General features: G+C 44.7%; 1 protein-coding gene across 3 annotated transcripts; it reads right to left on the bottom strand.

Moving 5' to 3' along the window:
• Nucleotides 1-359: 359 nt before the first annotated feature.
• Nucleotides 360-17,135, bottom strand: aspg (asparaginase homolog). Of its 3 annotated transcripts, XM_084482496.1 has the most exons (18): nt 16,778-17,134; nt 14,602-14,731; nt 14,228-14,263; nt 12,463-12,574; nt 12,034-12,159; nt 11,334-11,417; nt 10,601-10,727; nt 10,369-10,481; nt 7,377-7,562; nt 6,917-7,030; nt 6,536-6,655; nt 5,551-5,646; nt 4,558-4,721; nt 3,335-3,421; nt 2,685-2,784; nt 2,345-2,410; nt 2,128-2,190; nt 360-1,500 (listed from the first exon to the last, which is right to left on the bottom strand). In XM_084482496.1, the coding sequence occupies exons 1-17, from the start codon at nt 17,055-17,057 to the stop codon at nt 2,158-2,160; spliced, it is 1,974 nt and encodes a 657-aa protein (XP_084338622.1). In that variant the 5' UTR covers nt 17,058-17,134; the 3' UTR covers nt 360-1,500; nt 2,128-2,157. The 3 variants fall into 3 exon arrangements, with proteins under 3 accessions (XP_084338622.1, XP_084338621.1, XP_084338623.1); XM_084482495.1 differs by lacking the exon at nt 2,128-2,190 and having other exon boundaries at nt 16,778-17,135; XM_084482497.1 differs by lacking the exons at nt 2,128-2,190; nt 14,228-14,263.
• Between the last annotated feature and the right edge of the window lie 523 nt (nt 17,136-17,658).

Raw genomic sequence — 17,658 nt, 5'->3', positions numbered from 1 at the left:
GCTGCTCTGAAGCCGCCCAACCCCGTGATGGCAAATACCGCGATCCGAGTTTATCTGAGCTTTTTGAGTTCATGCAAAATTGATCTATGGCTGATTTTCGTCAGATGGTGCTTTGCAGCTTGTTGAGATTAAAAGTAACGAGGCTTCCCCGTTCCTTTTACCAGACAGTAGTGACTCTGCGTCACTCCCTGTGATGGTTGAGTCACGTTTCCTTAGTGGGACTTGATACGTTTTAAAGTGTATAGAGATTCATCTAGTACCGATAGAGATATCTAAATATACTATAACCTTCATGGGTTGGTTGTCTTTATTAAAGCTGCTCGATTGGGACATAACAGTTCACTATTGATTTCAGGAGATTAATTTTTTTTATCATGGGACGGATTTATTAAATGTTTTTCAAACATTTTATTTTGAAACAAACAGGAACAGCATTTCAACATAGTTTATATGACAGTGACACAAAACCTTTACCAAAACCCTGAATAACTTTTAGTGTGTATTTTTGGACAGCAATTAATAAAAATACACAAACCTCAGTTGATTGCATTAGAAGAATACATTCAAGTATTTACAACTACTTTAACAACAACTTTAACATCGGCTTTGGGTGCAAACAAAGGTCATGATGAGCTGCAAATATAACAACTCAACTTCAGTAAAAGCACCAGAAGTCCAGCACAGTGTACAATTAGTTCAGCAGCAGAGACAACAGCAGACAGAAGGCCGGAAAAGATGGTTCAAGAATCTCAAGTTTAGCCGTTTAATCGACCAGATAGAGACAGAGAGAGAGGGAGAGGGAGAGAGACAGAGGAGACAAAGACTAATTTTCTAAACAGAAAATACCATAGGTGAGGTGGACGGTTGCATGCATATTCTGTAAGGGTCATAGCTGCTGATACCCTTTTCGTTCTTAGTTTGAACTAAAAATCCTCAGTCAGAGAGGGATAATTACTTTCTCATATTCAATTCAATTACAATCTCATTCAATTCTAGTAAGTTAACACAAAATACCAACAGATATTACTCCATGAACCCCTACATGGGAAGCTCTCCGGACAGCAGATGCCTAAAACAGCAGGTAGGATACAGATTCCCAGACAAAGCGCTTAGATTTCATCCATTTCTCTTTGTCACACATCTTTTTGAGCTATTGACAGCAGATTCATTGATTGCCTGGTACAGACAAGTGGAAAAACAACATTTACCAGAACATACAATAGATTAACATAAAAATAACACACACACACACACACATAACCTTGGGGGAAAGTGCAGCCAGAAATAAAGGTTCACATGTGCTTGTGTTTGGCGGCGTACAGAGACTTTAGTTCCTAGAACCGCGCGTGACAAAGGGAACGAGGAAGCAGTGAATCGGCAGGACTCGCTGGAACAGTGGAAGGGGAGGCGATGGTGCCACTCTGGGAAGGACGGTGAGCTGGCGTAGGAGCCCTCCCGGGACTAGCATCCCTCCGGGGGGGCGCTGAGCTTGAACCCATTCTGAGGGGAGAGAGGAGATGGGATTAGTATGGGGGACAGGGGGAGGGGGCAGGGGGAGGGGGACGGTGGGGAGCAGAGGCTGCCTGTTCGGAGGACTATGGCTGCTTTGTTCTGACTGCATGCACACGTGCACACAGAGGGACGCAGCTTTCAGGGACAGCAGGTTGCACAGGTTTGAGGCGTGCAGGCATTTCCTGGAGATTCAGCCCCACGCAGGAGTAGGTATGGTGGGGTAGGATTAGCAACATGGTCCCTATGATAAATGATAATCATGCTTCTAAACTTTTAACTATGAGCTATTTTTTGTCTTCACAAAATGGGTCAACCAAGACCTCAAATTCATCAATTCATCAAAAGTGACAAACTTTGCCCTCCATACACATCACAAGGGTAGGGATATACCCACAAAAGAGACTAACGAGAACTGAACAATTCACACACAGAAGGAGAGGAAAAAGGAAGAATAACACAAATCCTTAAGGAAGTCAAAGGAATAAATATTTGGGCTGTTAAGCCCTTTGAATTGAATTGACGATTCCAAAGAACATGAATGTGCAAGGGAGGTCAGAATCCAGATACAGGACAATCCCACAGGTTATACATACATAGACAGTGAATATCATTTACCTCACCCCCGTCACCATCATTATCATCATCCTACTCAACACACTTAAATTCACCCAGTTTGTCCTGGAATTGGAGACAAGACAAGACAGACATGAGTTGATGACAGAGAAACATACTAAAGTTCAGTGGGGTTACTTGCGTCGTGTCTCAGGATTGTGGGGGGGAAGAAACAACAGAAACTTTGTAGGTTGTAGCTAAACCTGAAATCAGGGCTCACCTGATCCTTGCCACTTAGGAGGAGATTAATAAGCGCCACAGCCTCCTTCTTGCCAGCCCCCGTGGCCTGGAAGGAGGAACACTCTACTGTCATGTTGAAACATTACAATAAGAACATTTATCAGAAGAAAGAGAAACAATATATATCACTGTCTGTAAAGTAAGGGCCAAGCACTAACAATTGTTAGGTAACCCATTCCCGTATAAGCTAGGATGATGCTACATGATGCTACGTACTGTTTTGAAGTGCCAGGACATACAACATACAATAAGTGCGTAAGAGGGGTGTTTTTAGGAAAGTAAGGGAGGAGAAGGAAATGTATAAGGACTCCAGTACTAACCACTGAATGGGCTGTCTGTCCGTCGTACCCGGGGGTGTTCAGATCGGCCCCGGCTAGGTGCCAGATCTGCAGACCGTCCAGGTCTCCGTCAGCCGCTAGGCTAAAAACACACAAGGTATCAGAGGTCAAAGTAGCCCTCGACATACAGTCGCCGTTCCACTAAACAACCAGAATATTTAAACCGTTGCACTCATATCAACCAGCAAGTAAGCATCAGCGAATGGAATGCATTTGTTTTATTCTTTAAACCACAGTGAAATGGAAGCAGTGCATGCACTTCATGATTGGTGACACGATAATCAATCGTAATGGACACTTTGCGGGCCCCGTATCAGATCTTCAACCAACAGGTTTTACAGGACATGTTGTAACGCGGCAGGATAACATCCGGACCGTGACGGAGCCGACAGGCTCAGCGACCCGAGCGTGGGGGCCATACGGAGGGGCCATACAGAGGAGCCAGGCTCTACGTGCATGGGGGCCAGGGAGAGAGAGATGCTGGAGATGAGGACAGCCACAGTTATGCTGCCTGGGAGCATTCCTGCTGCCGCTCGGCGTCAGACTGGGGAGACTGGTCGTACCTGTGACAACGAGTGTGGGGTTGGTTGTTTCAACGCTTGTCCCCCATATCATCTCCGTGGGTGTCTCACCTGCACAGCTCTCTGCCCGAGACGGCCAGCTCCTCTCGGGACAGGTGGGCTCCGGTCTTCCGCAGGAGCCTCACAGTGTCTTTGTGTCTGCAGGAGACCACAGACAGCGGAGGGGGAGTTGTGCATCAGTAACAATTGGGCACGAATTAGTATTATTAGGGGGGTTGCGACGGAACAAAGATGTCCTTGTTGGGAGCTGTCCGTGATGTTGAGGTGCAAATACAGCGTCTACAATAACATACTCTTTTTGAATGAGTGGTGGTGACAAAAGGAAAAGGTACGCGGGTTTGATTAATTGCCAGGCAAGTGCAGACAGGTGTCCTCTGCCCCCACAGTCAAACATCTCCACACACACACACACACACACACACACACACACACACACACACACACACACACACACACACACACACACACACACACACACACACACACACACACACACACACACACACACACAAGGGTGTCATAGTACAATAGATCAGGGTTTGCAAGATCTGTTCTACCTACGATGACCAGATGCGCTCAGAAACCTGTATTTTAAAAAAAAAACTAAAGGAGACAATCGTGAGGAGTTAAAATAAATGATCTATTTCCGAGTCTCCGTGAGTTTCTATCATGCGTGAAACCGGGTGCAGGCTGGGCCGACTGGTTTGGGAGGACACGCCTCTCTTTTGTACTCTGACTCTTTTCTCTCATCGTTGGCTGCCACTCCTTTTAGGGGCACACAGTGCTACATGGAAGAAGAGAAAAGGAGGTCAGGCCTGCTAAGCTGGAATGTGATGAACTGCCTCGCTTCCCTAGGCAGTGACACTGTAGGTGTCACTGCATGAGTGCAACCTTCCACCAAGAAAAGGACGAGTCTATACTTGCTGTGCCAACCGTTGGAAAAAAAGGACAACAGCCACTTGCTCCGGCTGTGACACCCTAAAGACCGACTCTCCCCTGACTGGCTCAGTGACTTCAGCAGAAACACCCAACATATACTAAAGCACAAAAACCGTGGACACACCGATTCAAACTGGCTTAGCTATAAATTGAATAAATTACCCCAATTACTTTCTAATAGTTTAACGTTTAAAGACCTTGGTTCCCCAATGACATTCAAAGAGGAACTCCTCCACAGCTCGTCCTCCGTGGAGTTAACGATGAAGAACATAAAAGAGGCGGTTGTTAAAAGCCAGTTAAGCAGAGTCCTTCACAAACGTTATCGCGGGGTTTACCTGAAGCGCACTGCGTTGGACAGGGGTGTGTCGCCGTAGCGATCCCGGGCGTAGATGGTGGTCCCGTGGCTCAGGAGGTACTGAACCACCTTCAGGTGGCCCTCACACGCGGCGATGTGCAGCGGTGTGCGTCCGTCGTAGTCGCCCAGACTCAGGTTACTCCCCTAGTCCACACATCGGACAAACCACGACTGCTGTTAGTGTTTTGGTTAAATGATGAAGACCGGATGATGATCTAGTTAAAAACACCTGACAGGGCGAGATATATTTATTAAGGAACGATAGAAAAACTGAATCAATGAAAACACGGTTGATCTTAGCCTCCAGGTCTCTCAAAAGTCACAGAAGCGATCAATGTTAGAGAGAGAGACTAAATAAAGTTACATCAAACCATCAATCTTGTATATCTGCATCAATCTTGTAGATCTGTATAACTGTCAATCTGCTACGTTCAATGTCTTGGCCTTAGGGCTGCGGCTAACAATTATTTTCATAGTCGATAAAACTAACAGGATCTTTTTTTAGATTAATAATTTTGACAATAAAATGTCAAAGAGCAAATTTCATCACAGGGTAACAGACTACAAAGTGAAGGATTAAAGGGGCTTACTTTATCTGACAAGCCAACAAAAACAACATTTCAGTACGGTTAGTCAATTTGGAGGTAGATTTTGAAAGCCTTCCTCCAAAGTGAATTTCCTGAAACACATTACTCGCTCGCTAGCTGTAGCAATAGTTCTGCCTAGCCTTGTGGAAAGCTCAAACACCACAAACACTTTATTTTATATATATATATATAATATTTATTTATTATATCTTTATTTTCCACATATTTCTGAAATAAATTGCCTACTAAGTAACGGTTTTATACTTATAGTTGATAAATGACTATCAAAATAAGATTTAATGAATTTTCTCGCTTGATCGACTCATCGTTGCAGCCCCACCTGGCATGCTACATTATTGTTTTGCGTTTATTTCAGTGTTGCTTGCCATTCCCCGGATGGAGTCCAGCGCCTCCACGTCTCCGATCTTGGCGGCGGCGCAGGCCAGCGGGGGGGTCAGGGCATCGCGGATGGCTTCCAGCTCCTAGAGAACGGCATTCAAAATCAGTGAAGCTTTATCGATCACTTTTGACAGAACTATCAATGAAAACTATTCTCATCTTATCCCTGCAACACAGTGAAAATGAGTACTAGTATTACTGCCGCAGTAGTATTCCCCTTATTTCAATATTGACTGTATTCATAACCAGCACAGGACAATGTTAGAATTTAGTAAGTTCAGGACCTTTGAATTCAATTCAATTAAGATTGAAGAACCATCATCAGTGGCTGTTTATCCCAAATCTTTTTTTCAAATACAGGTCATAACGAGCAGGGCGGGGTGGGACGCCAACTGCTATCAACCTTTCAGCTGACGGTCAAGAACACTAGCAGCTGGGCACTGAGCACATTTGGATCCAGAAGTAAAGGCTTAGGCGGCGATCCAATCATTTAAAAACTACCCTGTTTACACTTTCCCTCACAACTCGTTGAAATGTTGCACTGCGCTCCTCAGACTCCATGTCCATGAGCATGCCCAGTGGCGCTAAACACTTGCAACACCATTGGAGAAAACGATGAATCCAGGGCTTGTTTGGTTGAGCTTACTTGTGTTGGACAAAACAAAAGATAGATCTATTGGAGCTGCTCGTTTGGAATAGAACGGACGTCAATGGTTCGACAACGGCCCAAATTCAGAACACATGTACTCCACGAGAGGGGATGAAAATCATGGCTGATGGCTCACATCTCGACAGTCTACAATTAGCCATGCCTCCAAGTCCTTTAATAAGGTTACCTGCAAGTGGATCGTATGCGGTGTGCAGAATCCCTTGCTGATGGAGACAAGAGGCTTGTGTCTCATTGAAAAACACTGAACTTTCCACATGCTGCATCTCACGTAGGGCATAAAGCAGAATCCCGTTCAGACTGACCTCCTTGCAGCTGATGCTGAGCGACTTGGCAATGACCTGGATGAAGCGGCTGTCACTCAGGTTGAGCTTGGCTCCCGCCAGGTCTGCAATCATCTCCCCTCGCAGGTTCTGGGCCATCATCTGGACAGTGTGAGGTATGTGCAGGAACCCAAAGATAAGCATGAAAACGTGGGGTCAGCGGTGGTCACAACCACATCGCCGGCATGTGGCTAAACTGACTTAACACTTATTAGTGCTTGGCACTTGGTTCTATGAATGGCATTACTGTACCGACAGCGATATATTGTTTCTCCTTCTTCTAACAAATGTACTAATTGTAAGTCACTTTGGAAAAAAACATCTGCTAAATGCCCTGAATGTAAATCTAAATGCAAGACCCACCTTCTTTTTGGTCTGGAGGTCCAGCCCTTCCTGGGCCAACACGTAGGACAGCTTGGAGAGGGCCGCCTCGGGGGTCATGTCCAAGCCAGCCAGCAGCCCCGCTATGATCAGGACCTGAGGAGAGGCAGGCGGGTGGGTACCATCGAAGGACTTATTTTCGTCATCTGCCATTTTAGGGACTTCTCCTCTAAACAATTCCTCTTATTTCAGTTTTGACGACATTTGGACTGTATTTAAAAACTGCACAGGACAATGTTAGGATTTAGTTAGTTCAGGGCCTTTAAATTCCAATAAATTAAGATTTTATTTTTTCTGCTTTCAAATGTGACTTCAGTCACGCCCTTGGTTGGTTGTTTTCCAATAGTATTTGTTTGTGTTGTTATTCATTCACACTTTTGTTTCCATTTACTACTGACCCATTCAGCAGAAGCCCTGATGGCTAGCGTGCGCTAGCTCCTACCTTGCCCGTTGCGTAGGACGTGGACACGGTGCCCCGCAGACACTGGGTGGTGTTGATGATGATCACGCCACGGTCGGTGGCCTCCTTCAGCTCGGCCAGGAGGTCGGCGCGGTTGTCGGGGGCGTTCCCGCTGCCGTAGGTCTCCAGGACCACTCCCTCCATGGGCGGCTGCAGGAACGATCTCACCTGCGCACACAGAGCAGGTGCGTCGGACCACGCCATAGATGGACTCCACTGAACCAGCCGGACATACGGGTTACATCATGAGCAGGCGAGGAGGAGTCAAGGCTACATGAGTGCCAGAGGTTATGTGCCCCCCTCCGAAAACTACAAGTCGGGGGGATGGAGATGCACCTCCAGCGTCGCCTTACCCGCTGGGTTTGTCGCTGCATTTATGATTAGTTTTCACACATGGTCCTTTGTATGACACATCAGCTCCCCGTTAAAGAGATCACCAGATGTCACTGAATAAGTGACTTTCTGCAGAGAAGGCTCAGAACCACAGACGCAGAATCTAACTAACTGCATCCCGACCTCGAGACCTGCTGCATACCTACAACTCGACATACCTACAACTCGACATACCTACAACTCAACACACAAGTATAATTTGGCCTTTTTGCTAAACCTGAACCTCAACTCCCCGCCCTCACCAGCGTTATGGCTCAACTCCCCCATCCCCGCATGTGATCCCAGCTCCTCTCCTAAAAGCACATCTGCTGTTGTCTTGTGCTGCTGCCATCCCCGTCACCGCTTGACTGGCACCGAGAGACTTCATTACCCGCCGGTAACCATGGCATCTGGAGGTGAAACCGCTAAACGCCAGGAAGTGGGGGGCGGAGGGGGTGGGGGAGGCGACCATTAACTTACAAAGACGTGAGCAGAAAGAATGTAACTAGGCTCGTATCGTACCTCTGAACATAAAGTGGGACAGGTGCGCTAAAAAGTCCAGCAGGAAAGGCCGTTTGCTGATACAATAGGCGGCGACATTTTGCCCCAAGCCTCTCGTACAGACAGAAGCATTTTGAACCCAAAGGAAACTGCTGTGGTACATTGAGCCTGAGTGTGAGTACGACTTTTCACAACCATGTGACCCAAGGCAGGCAGGGAGAGGGAGAGAGAGAGAGAGAGACAGAGAGAGACAGAGAGAGCGAGGCGGTGAGAGAGAAGGTCTTTTGATGGTCGACGGGGGTAACGGGAGCAGACGGAGACAGTAAAGCAACTCTCTTTTCATCTCAGGATGAGAAACTAAATATTATGCCCGGGCCAACTGGGTTTTTAGTGGGTAATTGGTCATGGCCCATAACCAGACTTCATACTTTCCTGGGGCCCAAGGACTGCTGGGGACATCCGAACACGGAGCCAGGAAGTACTGGCATAAGTGAAATGACAAAACACAAAAATAAATTGGAAAAATAAATTGAGGGAATTATTGTGGCATTGGACTGGGATCTAACAGGCCAGATTGTGCGTGCATCTTCTTGGATTGTCGTACAGTTCATCGAGTGCAGGTGACAAGCCACGCAGTAAGACAAACATTCAGTGTTTCCTGGTCCTTCAGGAGTGTTGGTAGACAAAGACACTTGATTTAAATACCCATTTGCCATCGCAGTAGGCGTCAGGTCCCTTTAGAGGCATAAACACCAGACTTTACAACGGGGAAGGCCTCCTGTGGCGAGGCGAATTAGACTGAGTGGAGACGGAGGGTGGGTGGCCTATATTTTAAGTGAAAATGCAACATGGGACTTGGGCCGTCTACAAACATGGTCAGGCGACTAATTACAGGGAAGGAAAAAAACAACTTTCTAGAGCAAATATTTGTATAAAACTGATGCTATTCTCAGAATTCCTCAGGAGCATCTGTAAGACGTTGCAGAGGAAAGGACACTACCACTACTATCAATACCATTACCACTACTTTAGAAGACAGACGCATGGCTAGATGGGTTGGGCTTCCGTCAAGCCATTGTCCTGTGTTGTTTTGGAGCCCATCGTCATAACATAGTGAAATGTACTCGTATAACTGAGCAAAGCCTGCGCAGTACACATACATAGTAGTTGACACATACAGAGGTCAAAGAAGACAAAAGCAAAAGGTATTTTGACTAATTCACACTTATTGAGATAATGGAATGGAGCCAACACTGCAGACAAGATCATGATTGAAAATGAATGATGTTTGTTTTTCAATTTACATTACATGGTGCAATCTCGTTTATCAGACAACAAATCTTCTCACCCACTAATGGGCTTGAAACTAATAGCAAAATATGAAAAGTATTTAGATGTCACTAGTGTTGCCAATGATAACAAACCAAAGGCATGTTATGAGTCATCTCTGATTCAATAACACGCAAATGTAATTAATTACAGAAAGTATCGCTACGCTAACTAGCCGAAGCACAGAAGCACAGGACTTTGGAACTCGGCGCAAGTGCCTCGTTCCTACGGCTATGCTTCGCGTACCAATAATAACATTCAAGAACGCCATCTTGTGTAAGATTGCTTAAATCAATACTGTTTTATTATGACCTTTCTGATGTCTCTGCATGTGAGAGAATGAATGACTACAAAACTTAATGAGTCATTTCCAACTGATGACATTTCCAACTGAGACAGTATACAAAATTACCTGTGACCACGAGGTGCACGCGATGCATCTCTCCAATCCTCCCCCTCTCTGTGTATATATATTTATGTATATATATATATATATATATATATATATATACCTCCATCCCTTACCCCCTTTCTCCCTCCCTTACCCTCTCTGCCTCCCTTAACCCATTTCCCTCCCTTCCTCTTACTTACTTGCTCCCTCTCACTCCCTCCCTCCCTCCCTCTTACTTACTCCATCTTACTTGCTCCCTCCCTCCCTCCCTCTCCCCCACTCCCTCCCTCTCTTCCACTTCCTCTCTGTATATCTACCTCCCTCCCTCTACCCTATGTGTAGCTATCTCCCACCGTCTCCCCTCCTTCCTGGCTGACTTACGGTTGCCGCGGTGATGCCAGGGAACAGCCTCAGCAGGCCCACGTTGCAGTTCAGCTTGGTGCTCACGTGGAACTTGGTGGTGGTGTTGGCTCTCCACACCGTGTCCCAGTTGACTGTGGGAGACAGAGCATTAACTAAATCGCCACGGTAACCACAACTGGAAACACAAACGATAAGGAAGCACCGTGACCAGACATTCATTCATCCATCCATCCATTCATTCATCCATTACTTGTCATATCCACGTCCATGTTGGCCAGGGGGGGCAGGTTAGGGGAGGCAAAGGCATTGAAACTCCCAGCATCCACTTTGGTGACGCGGTTTCCCCTGTACAGTTTGTTGCGGAAGTACAGGCATACCTTGATAGGAAGAGACATACAGGTGAACGATGTATTTTGATAGAGGAATATGGTTTATACTATGAAAAAGTATAAAAAAAGTCTGTCTGGAAGGACGCTCATCCAAGCTAAACTATTACAGTGTCATTCACTCGCTAGATGAGTGAATTCAGCTATAAGTGTCAAACATTCTTTACTATAAAAAAGGGAGTATGTTCAGTTAGTTTTATTCCTAGTATTCCTAGTCTTCCTAGTATTTTGTTGTACTCCCTGACAGTCCTCTTCCTGTTTGTGATAATCACCTGCTGTTGCGAAACCCACCAACGTTTACCCAACAATCTCGTTGAGCAACAATGTTAACAACGTTTTTGTTTCCTTTCCTCCACGTTCACCACATAAAATTATGACAATTTGTCAATTACAATGACTAATTTTCTGTTTGACAATAAAAAGCCGGGAAAACTAGTTTCTTTATTTTTGTGTTCCCGTTGAAAATGCAACCGTCAATGAACATTTACAAATTGGTTGTTGTGCATACAAATATAAATAGAAGAATCAACTGACACACAGTTGTGACATGTAGTAGCTACATGCAGTAGCCAACAGTAGCAGCCTCTAATTGCTCACCTCCGGAATGACAAACTGACCAGCGATCAGCAGCGCCCCCAGCAGGTTGTCCCTGCCATCGCTCCTCATTTCATAAATTGGCACCTGGCAAGAAGTTTATGTTTTCAAATCAAATAATTACATTTGAAAAGTGGCACATCGGTGACTCACCCCACTGATGTGCAAACCAGTTGGGCGACACTATGCCTTGGTTACTCGGGTTTAAATGTCTTAAGCTACGTGTCACACCCTCGCTCTTTCAACACACTTTACTATCCTGTCGATACAAAAGTAAAGTAGACAGACATTTACATTTAGGACATTTAGCAGACGCTTTTATCCAAAGCAACTTACAATAAGTACATTTGTCAGAAGAAGAAGAAACAACATATATACTAACAGTAGATCCTTACTGCCAGTACAGGAAGGATGTTCATATAACTAAGTGCCAGCAAGCTCTAACAATTGTTAGGTTAACCCATTCCCTGTATACATCAAAGATAGCTAGGATAAGATGCTACAGACAGACAGACAGACAGACAGACAGACTCCTAGTATTCATTCCCAAATGGAAATTGAAGTGCCACAGTCATAAAGTAATAAAAGTGCGGTATTGCATCAGCAGCCTCAACTGATTTGTCACATCTTTACTGGGGCCCCATAGCTTTATCCAGGGGCTGTTGTGGTGTCAGCCCAGACCTCGTCAGACCGCGGGTGTTACCTGGGAGCCAGTGAGGATGATGGGCTTGCCCAGGTGCTCACACATGAAGGACAGGGCGGAGGCCGTATAGGCCATGGTGTCCGTGCCGTGGAGGATCACGAAGCCATCGTAGCCCTCGTAGTTTTTCTACAGAGACAAAAATAAGATGATTTCAAAGGGTGCGACGACCAATCTATGGAAAACACATTTTCGTTTAGTCAATGAGCAGCCACGTTTATCCAACACGCACCAGCAATGCCTTCTTCTTAAATATTTCACCTTATATTAAATTGATGAGCAGAAGGATGTGAAGCATTGTGCTCCATGATGCCTGCAGGTAGGTTTGAATCCACAACCTTTCTGGCCTTGTTCATTCAACTAACATTTCGTTACCCAAAAGGCATGATAATTAATGTGCTGCAGAGAAACTGGCAATTGGGCATCGCATACCTCGATGTCCTTCCCAATTTTCCCCCAGTTCTCGGTGGTCATATTGCAGGAATCCAGTAAGGGGCTGTACTCTAGAATGGTGTACACTATCCGTTTATTGTCCTTGTTCGACCTGTGAAAAGACGTAGACTTTGCAATTATCAAATACATTACCCAGCCAAATAAATGGGGATCGTTAAAAGTTAGAAGTGAATACAGCAGTTAGAGCGAAGCCAGATGTTCAGCATAACAATGAAAAAGTTTGACAAAAAGGAGTAATGGATCACAGAGGAAATCATACATTCATTCTGTTAATCCTAATGGTGGAAGAGTTATGCTTAAACTAGAGAGTATTAAGAGAACGGATGGGAAATGTTTGTCGGAACTGTGGATGTGCTGTTGGGAGAGACAGGGGGGACGGGGACAATGACAAGCTCTTTCCAAAGCATAGCATTTCCCCCTCTTCTGAAAACATGGGAAGAACGAGTGGCAACGTCTATGCAAATAGCAGGCCGGGCCGGGCCACAAAAGATGGCCGTTTGGCTGTTGTGCAAGTTTGCATCAGTCCTCTGATTGGTTGCTAATATGAGGAAGTGCATGCTAGCCCAGCATGTATAAACATATCCAAGTCCCTCCTCAGTGGAATTTAAGGTTAGGCCTACTGGGATCCCCGCCCTGTAGTCCCGGGAAAAGAGGGAACCTACCGGGCAAAGCAGCTGGGAGAAGATTCTCCTTTTAATAGGAAAGGCAGTGGGTGTCCGCGTACAACCTCAGAATAATCAAGGCCCTTTTCTGTACAGTCACAAAGAGGAGGGGTGGGATCTATTTCTTTAACCCACCTGAACAAAACAATGACAGACCGACTGACAATACCCCAGTCAGCCCTCGGCCCAACATGCAGCCCTGGAACATATGTTGTGGATCAGCTTATGTTGCCACCAGGAACGATACGCTAACCGCCAATTATTTCTCTGACTGCCAGTGTAGCCTTAAGGTGTTACAAGGTAGTGCATTAGCATACTGACGCTAGGATGCCTCACTGTCAAAGGACTAGCATATCAGAGTGTTTTTTTTGGGGGGGGGGGGGCAGAAGTGGATAAAGGTTATGGGGGTGTGGGCCAGCCTTGTGGCCTGCCTCTCAATAAACAACAAATAAAGCAACTGATAAACCATTAGCCTAAATCATTCACCAATTCTGTCCCTGGGAATCAATGTTTAACAAATTCTAGGCAAAAGCGCCACCATCATACTGGCCTATGAGGCTTCCTCATTCGCCGTTACCTCTGTATACACTTGTCACAAACAAAAAATTTATTAGTAAAAAATAATAAGAAAAAAAACAAGTCAATCATGCTGAACATGCCAACACATATCCAAAATGCAATGCAAAACACATGCATATTTACATTTTTAATTAAGATTATCTCAACTCACTATCTCAAAAGTGCCAAGATAAGAGCAGAAAAAAGAAGTTAACAGCTTTCAGATGAAGAGATACCCCAAGAGATGGGCAACATCCACAAACACAAAGCCTGTTCTTCGAAGCTTCTTCTTTAGCCCACAACCTGCCACCCTCTCTACTTGTATTCAAGTCACAGAGGGCTGATGTCACATGACCCACCCCCCCACACTGACCAATACAGTAGCTTGTGCCTCAGGAATCTCAGCAAGGCCTTTTCTGAACTGCAAGCATGATCTTAAAACGTGCTTGCAGAACAAGAATTTGAGGTGCCAGTCACGCTAAGGCATAGTAGAGACGCACACAATGCCTCCAGTACTACAATACCGTTGAAAGAGCTCTTCAGCATGGCTGTTTGGGTTCCTGTCGGGGCAACACAGCAGTTGAGAGTAGGAAGAAAGGATGTAGAGTGTATCTGTTGCAGTAATGGAGGGAGGTGGTGGGGCTGTAAAATTAACACATCTTCAACAACCTTAACCCACACATCAGGTCAACAAATACTTAACTTCTAAATATTAATTAGTTAGTGTAGAACTTACTAGTCACTCGATGGTGACTCCTAAATAGTCCAATAGGATTGTTAAATAATTAAATTCAATTTTATTTGTATAGCGCTTAATCACAGATACAGTCTCAAAGGGCTTAACAGGCAATATATTTATGACATATTAAAGGGGTGTCTTGGTGGACGAAAGGCTTACGGCAGGACCAGTGTTTTGTCCGGGGTATCGTAGAATTCGTACATGCCCGACTGTTGGGCATACTGCTCATCGTGGAAGGAGGTCAGCTTTCGCAGGCCCTGAACAAACGCATTGGGTCTCGGTGCGAGAACTGGGGACAAAAACAATCTGTCTTTGAGAGGCATGCTTTTGTGGCTGTATTACAATCAAGCAGCCCAGAAACCTGGCTGACAGTGAACTCTGCTGGTAACAAGGAAAATTGCACTTGGTGCACATGCTCAAGAATATAATAGAACTTATTTTTATTTACATGTTCATGTCACATTACAATTTTGTGGTCAATACAATGAATGCATGACTGCACTCTATCAAGCTTGCTTGCTTGCCATATGGCTGACAAGCTTATCCAAGCCTGAGAAGTGTTAACTACATTTGAGGAAATGATACTTTAATGTATGATTTTTTCTTTTAATACATATAAACTATTGGATCTTTCACTCAGTTGAGGAGTAGTACATTATCAACCGCCAATTTCAGCTGTGACATTTGCATTTGGCATGTGCCTTCAGGCATATTGCATGTCAGGAAGACCTCCACGTTTGTTATTGTATTTGGGCGAGGTCACGCTAAGCTTTCCATGATCTGGGCCAATGTGCGGGTTGCTGTTATTATGACGCAGTTGTTATGTAGCCTTTCAGCGCACTTTGTGGTTACTACTACTACTTGAAGGTTTGAACGCTCCACAGAAACAGGCAAATTGTTAAAAAACATCACATAACACAAAAGGAATTGGTAGCATAGCACATATGAATTCATCTAGAAATGCATTCCCTTGACTTCACACAAACGCAATCCAAGAAATCCTTTGTTCCAATCACAGTAATAGCCTTCTAATACTCTGAAGCACCAGGAAAACGCAAAGAAGATTTTAGGGATGAAAACCACAAAACGAATATTTCGGTGATTTTCCGTCATTACGTCTGATGTCACTGCTTACAACATGAACCCGTGTGCTGGGCACTGTCTCCCTCGACTCTAAGCATGTGTAGTTATATTTACACCATCAGCATTGAGTTACAGTTTAGCATCGCTATGAAGGGCAACTTGCTCCACCCCTATTACTGGATGAATGGGTGAAGGACTCCAGTGGGGTCAGGCTGACTTTTATAATTCTATAGGTTGGGAACAATGTAGGAATGGTCAGATTGATTCACTCATCAAGGGCATTGTTCAATTGAATTTCCTACAGCTAAATAAAGATTGTTGCCAAAGATGAAAGTGTTAAGTTACTGCTCTTACTGAATCCCAATCAGTGAAGACTAAAACCAGCTTCCTAAATCTTGGTGTAGTTATGGACTCAGAACTGTTATAGCAACATTAGGATTATTTTTTATTCCCATTTATGCAGAACATAATAATAGGAATTTGTCTCAACGTTCCAGTGTGTGTGTACGACACATATAGTGCAACAGGACAAGGAAAGTGCTGACAAGACATAACAGGTCAATCAGTGCAACGGGTGATGAAATAAATAATAGTAATAATAATAGAGTGCAAGTATAGAGTTATGACAATGTCAAAGATCATTGCCCTGGCTGCCTGTTTGCCAGAGAATTGTGTTCAACACATCACTAGATGTTTATAAATTATAATGCAGCAAATGGTTTGATGACCAACATACATCTCTCATCCGCTTTTATTTTAATTCTTTATCCAACAAAAAAACTATTTTTTCGACAGTCGACACGATGTTGATTTGAAACCTTCACAGACATATAGTTAACTAGCGTGGGCCGAGTTTGTGTCCCCCAATTACGCAGTAGCCTACGCACTTCCAGATCCCCGCCTTCTGTGACATGATTGGTCAAAATAAATATAAGGCAACATATTTGAAACCCAGATGTGAACTGATTAATCACTAGAACCCTGTCTGATACCAGGTGGAAGTCAGGTGGAACAGCGTTACGTGCCTGTCATCAGGAGTGTGTGATGCTTCAACCAAAACAACAGTATATGTAGGTGTAGGCCTATCTGTCTTTTTATTTTTATTTTTATCCTTGCAATGCATTGTTCACTAACGCTGTAGACTCAGCGTAATCTACATCCTACATGTCCAAGTAGATATTCAGTCCATCAGATGATTCCCTAGAAACGAGATACTCTCTCCCGGCTCAACTGAGAACATGGATATAGTTACCGTCGTCTTGAATCTTCATTCCGATGGTTCCTCCGGTGTTGATGACCAGTACCCTAGCCTCTTGGCAGTCGGCGACGACGAAGTCCAGGGACTCGTTGAGGCTGGTGCTGCGGGAGAACTTTCGCCTGCTGCCATGCGGCGTGAAGTTTCGTATAGCGTTGGGGTGGCAGTCCAGAGACTCTGCGTGGCTTAGTTTGGGATTAGACAAAGCGCGAGCGAGTAAAGTCATGTTTTCAGAGATCGAGGAAGGATTCGACATAGACATCTTATATTCCGCCATGATTTAAACCCCCTCGGCTCTGGCACTAGCTTTATATCCGACCACAACAGTGGAGTCTTAAAGGGATACTACTACTGACCAAATAACGGATGATCTATGGGTGGTGAGAAATCAAGTCAAGGCCAGCCTCCGCATTCCTTAGCGGTGCGTAACTACACCAGACATTACGGACCGCGGTGAAGTTCGTTTTAGGTTCGACGGATATTCAGTTCAGTTTCAGCCGCGACTTTACTGATGTTCGCTCAGCGATAGCAGCAGGAAACCCCCAGACCCTCGCAGTGAATCGCAGGAAACTGATTTAGGGACCGTCATTAAATTACTTCACGTAAATATATGAATACAAAATAATTGCAGTTTTATTCAATAGTTTCCATGTCGTGTGACCCAGTGACTCCAAACCAATATCACATTGTATTACTAAACTATACACATAAAACACTAATTTTTATGGTATTTTAGCGGCTGGAACTGGACTGAATATCCGTCGATATTCAGTCCAGTTCCATTTTTTATGGTATTTTAGCGGCTGGAACTGGACTGAATATCCGTCGATATCCAACCTAAAACTAACTTCACCGCGATATATTACGGTAAGAGCCTG

This window comes from Micromesistius poutassou (assembly GCF_964030765.1).
Source record: "Micromesistius poutassou genome assembly, chromosome: 17".
In the NCBI taxonomy this organism is placed as follows: domain Eukaryota; kingdom Metazoa; phylum Chordata; class Actinopteri; order Gadiformes; family Gadidae; genus Micromesistius; species Micromesistius poutassou.
The sequence above is the reverse complement of the archived record's forward strand: the minus strand, read 5'-3'. Positions and strand labels throughout refer to the sequence as shown.

Bases quoted from the DNA above. Each gene is read 5' to 3' on its own strand.
- aspg (XM_084482495.1), bottom strand. From the start codon at position 17,057: ATGGCGGAATATAAGATGTCTATGTCGAATCCTTCCTCGATCTCTGAA. The intron at 14,264-14,601 runs GTAAGCCTTTCG...TTGCCCCGACAG, and splicing joins GACAAAACACTGGTCCTGCC to GAACCCAAACAGCCATGCTG. The intron at 3,422-4,557 runs GTAAACCCCGCG...GGTCTCCTGCAG, and splicing joins TCCAACGCAGTGCGCTTCAG to ACACAAAGACACTGTGAGGC.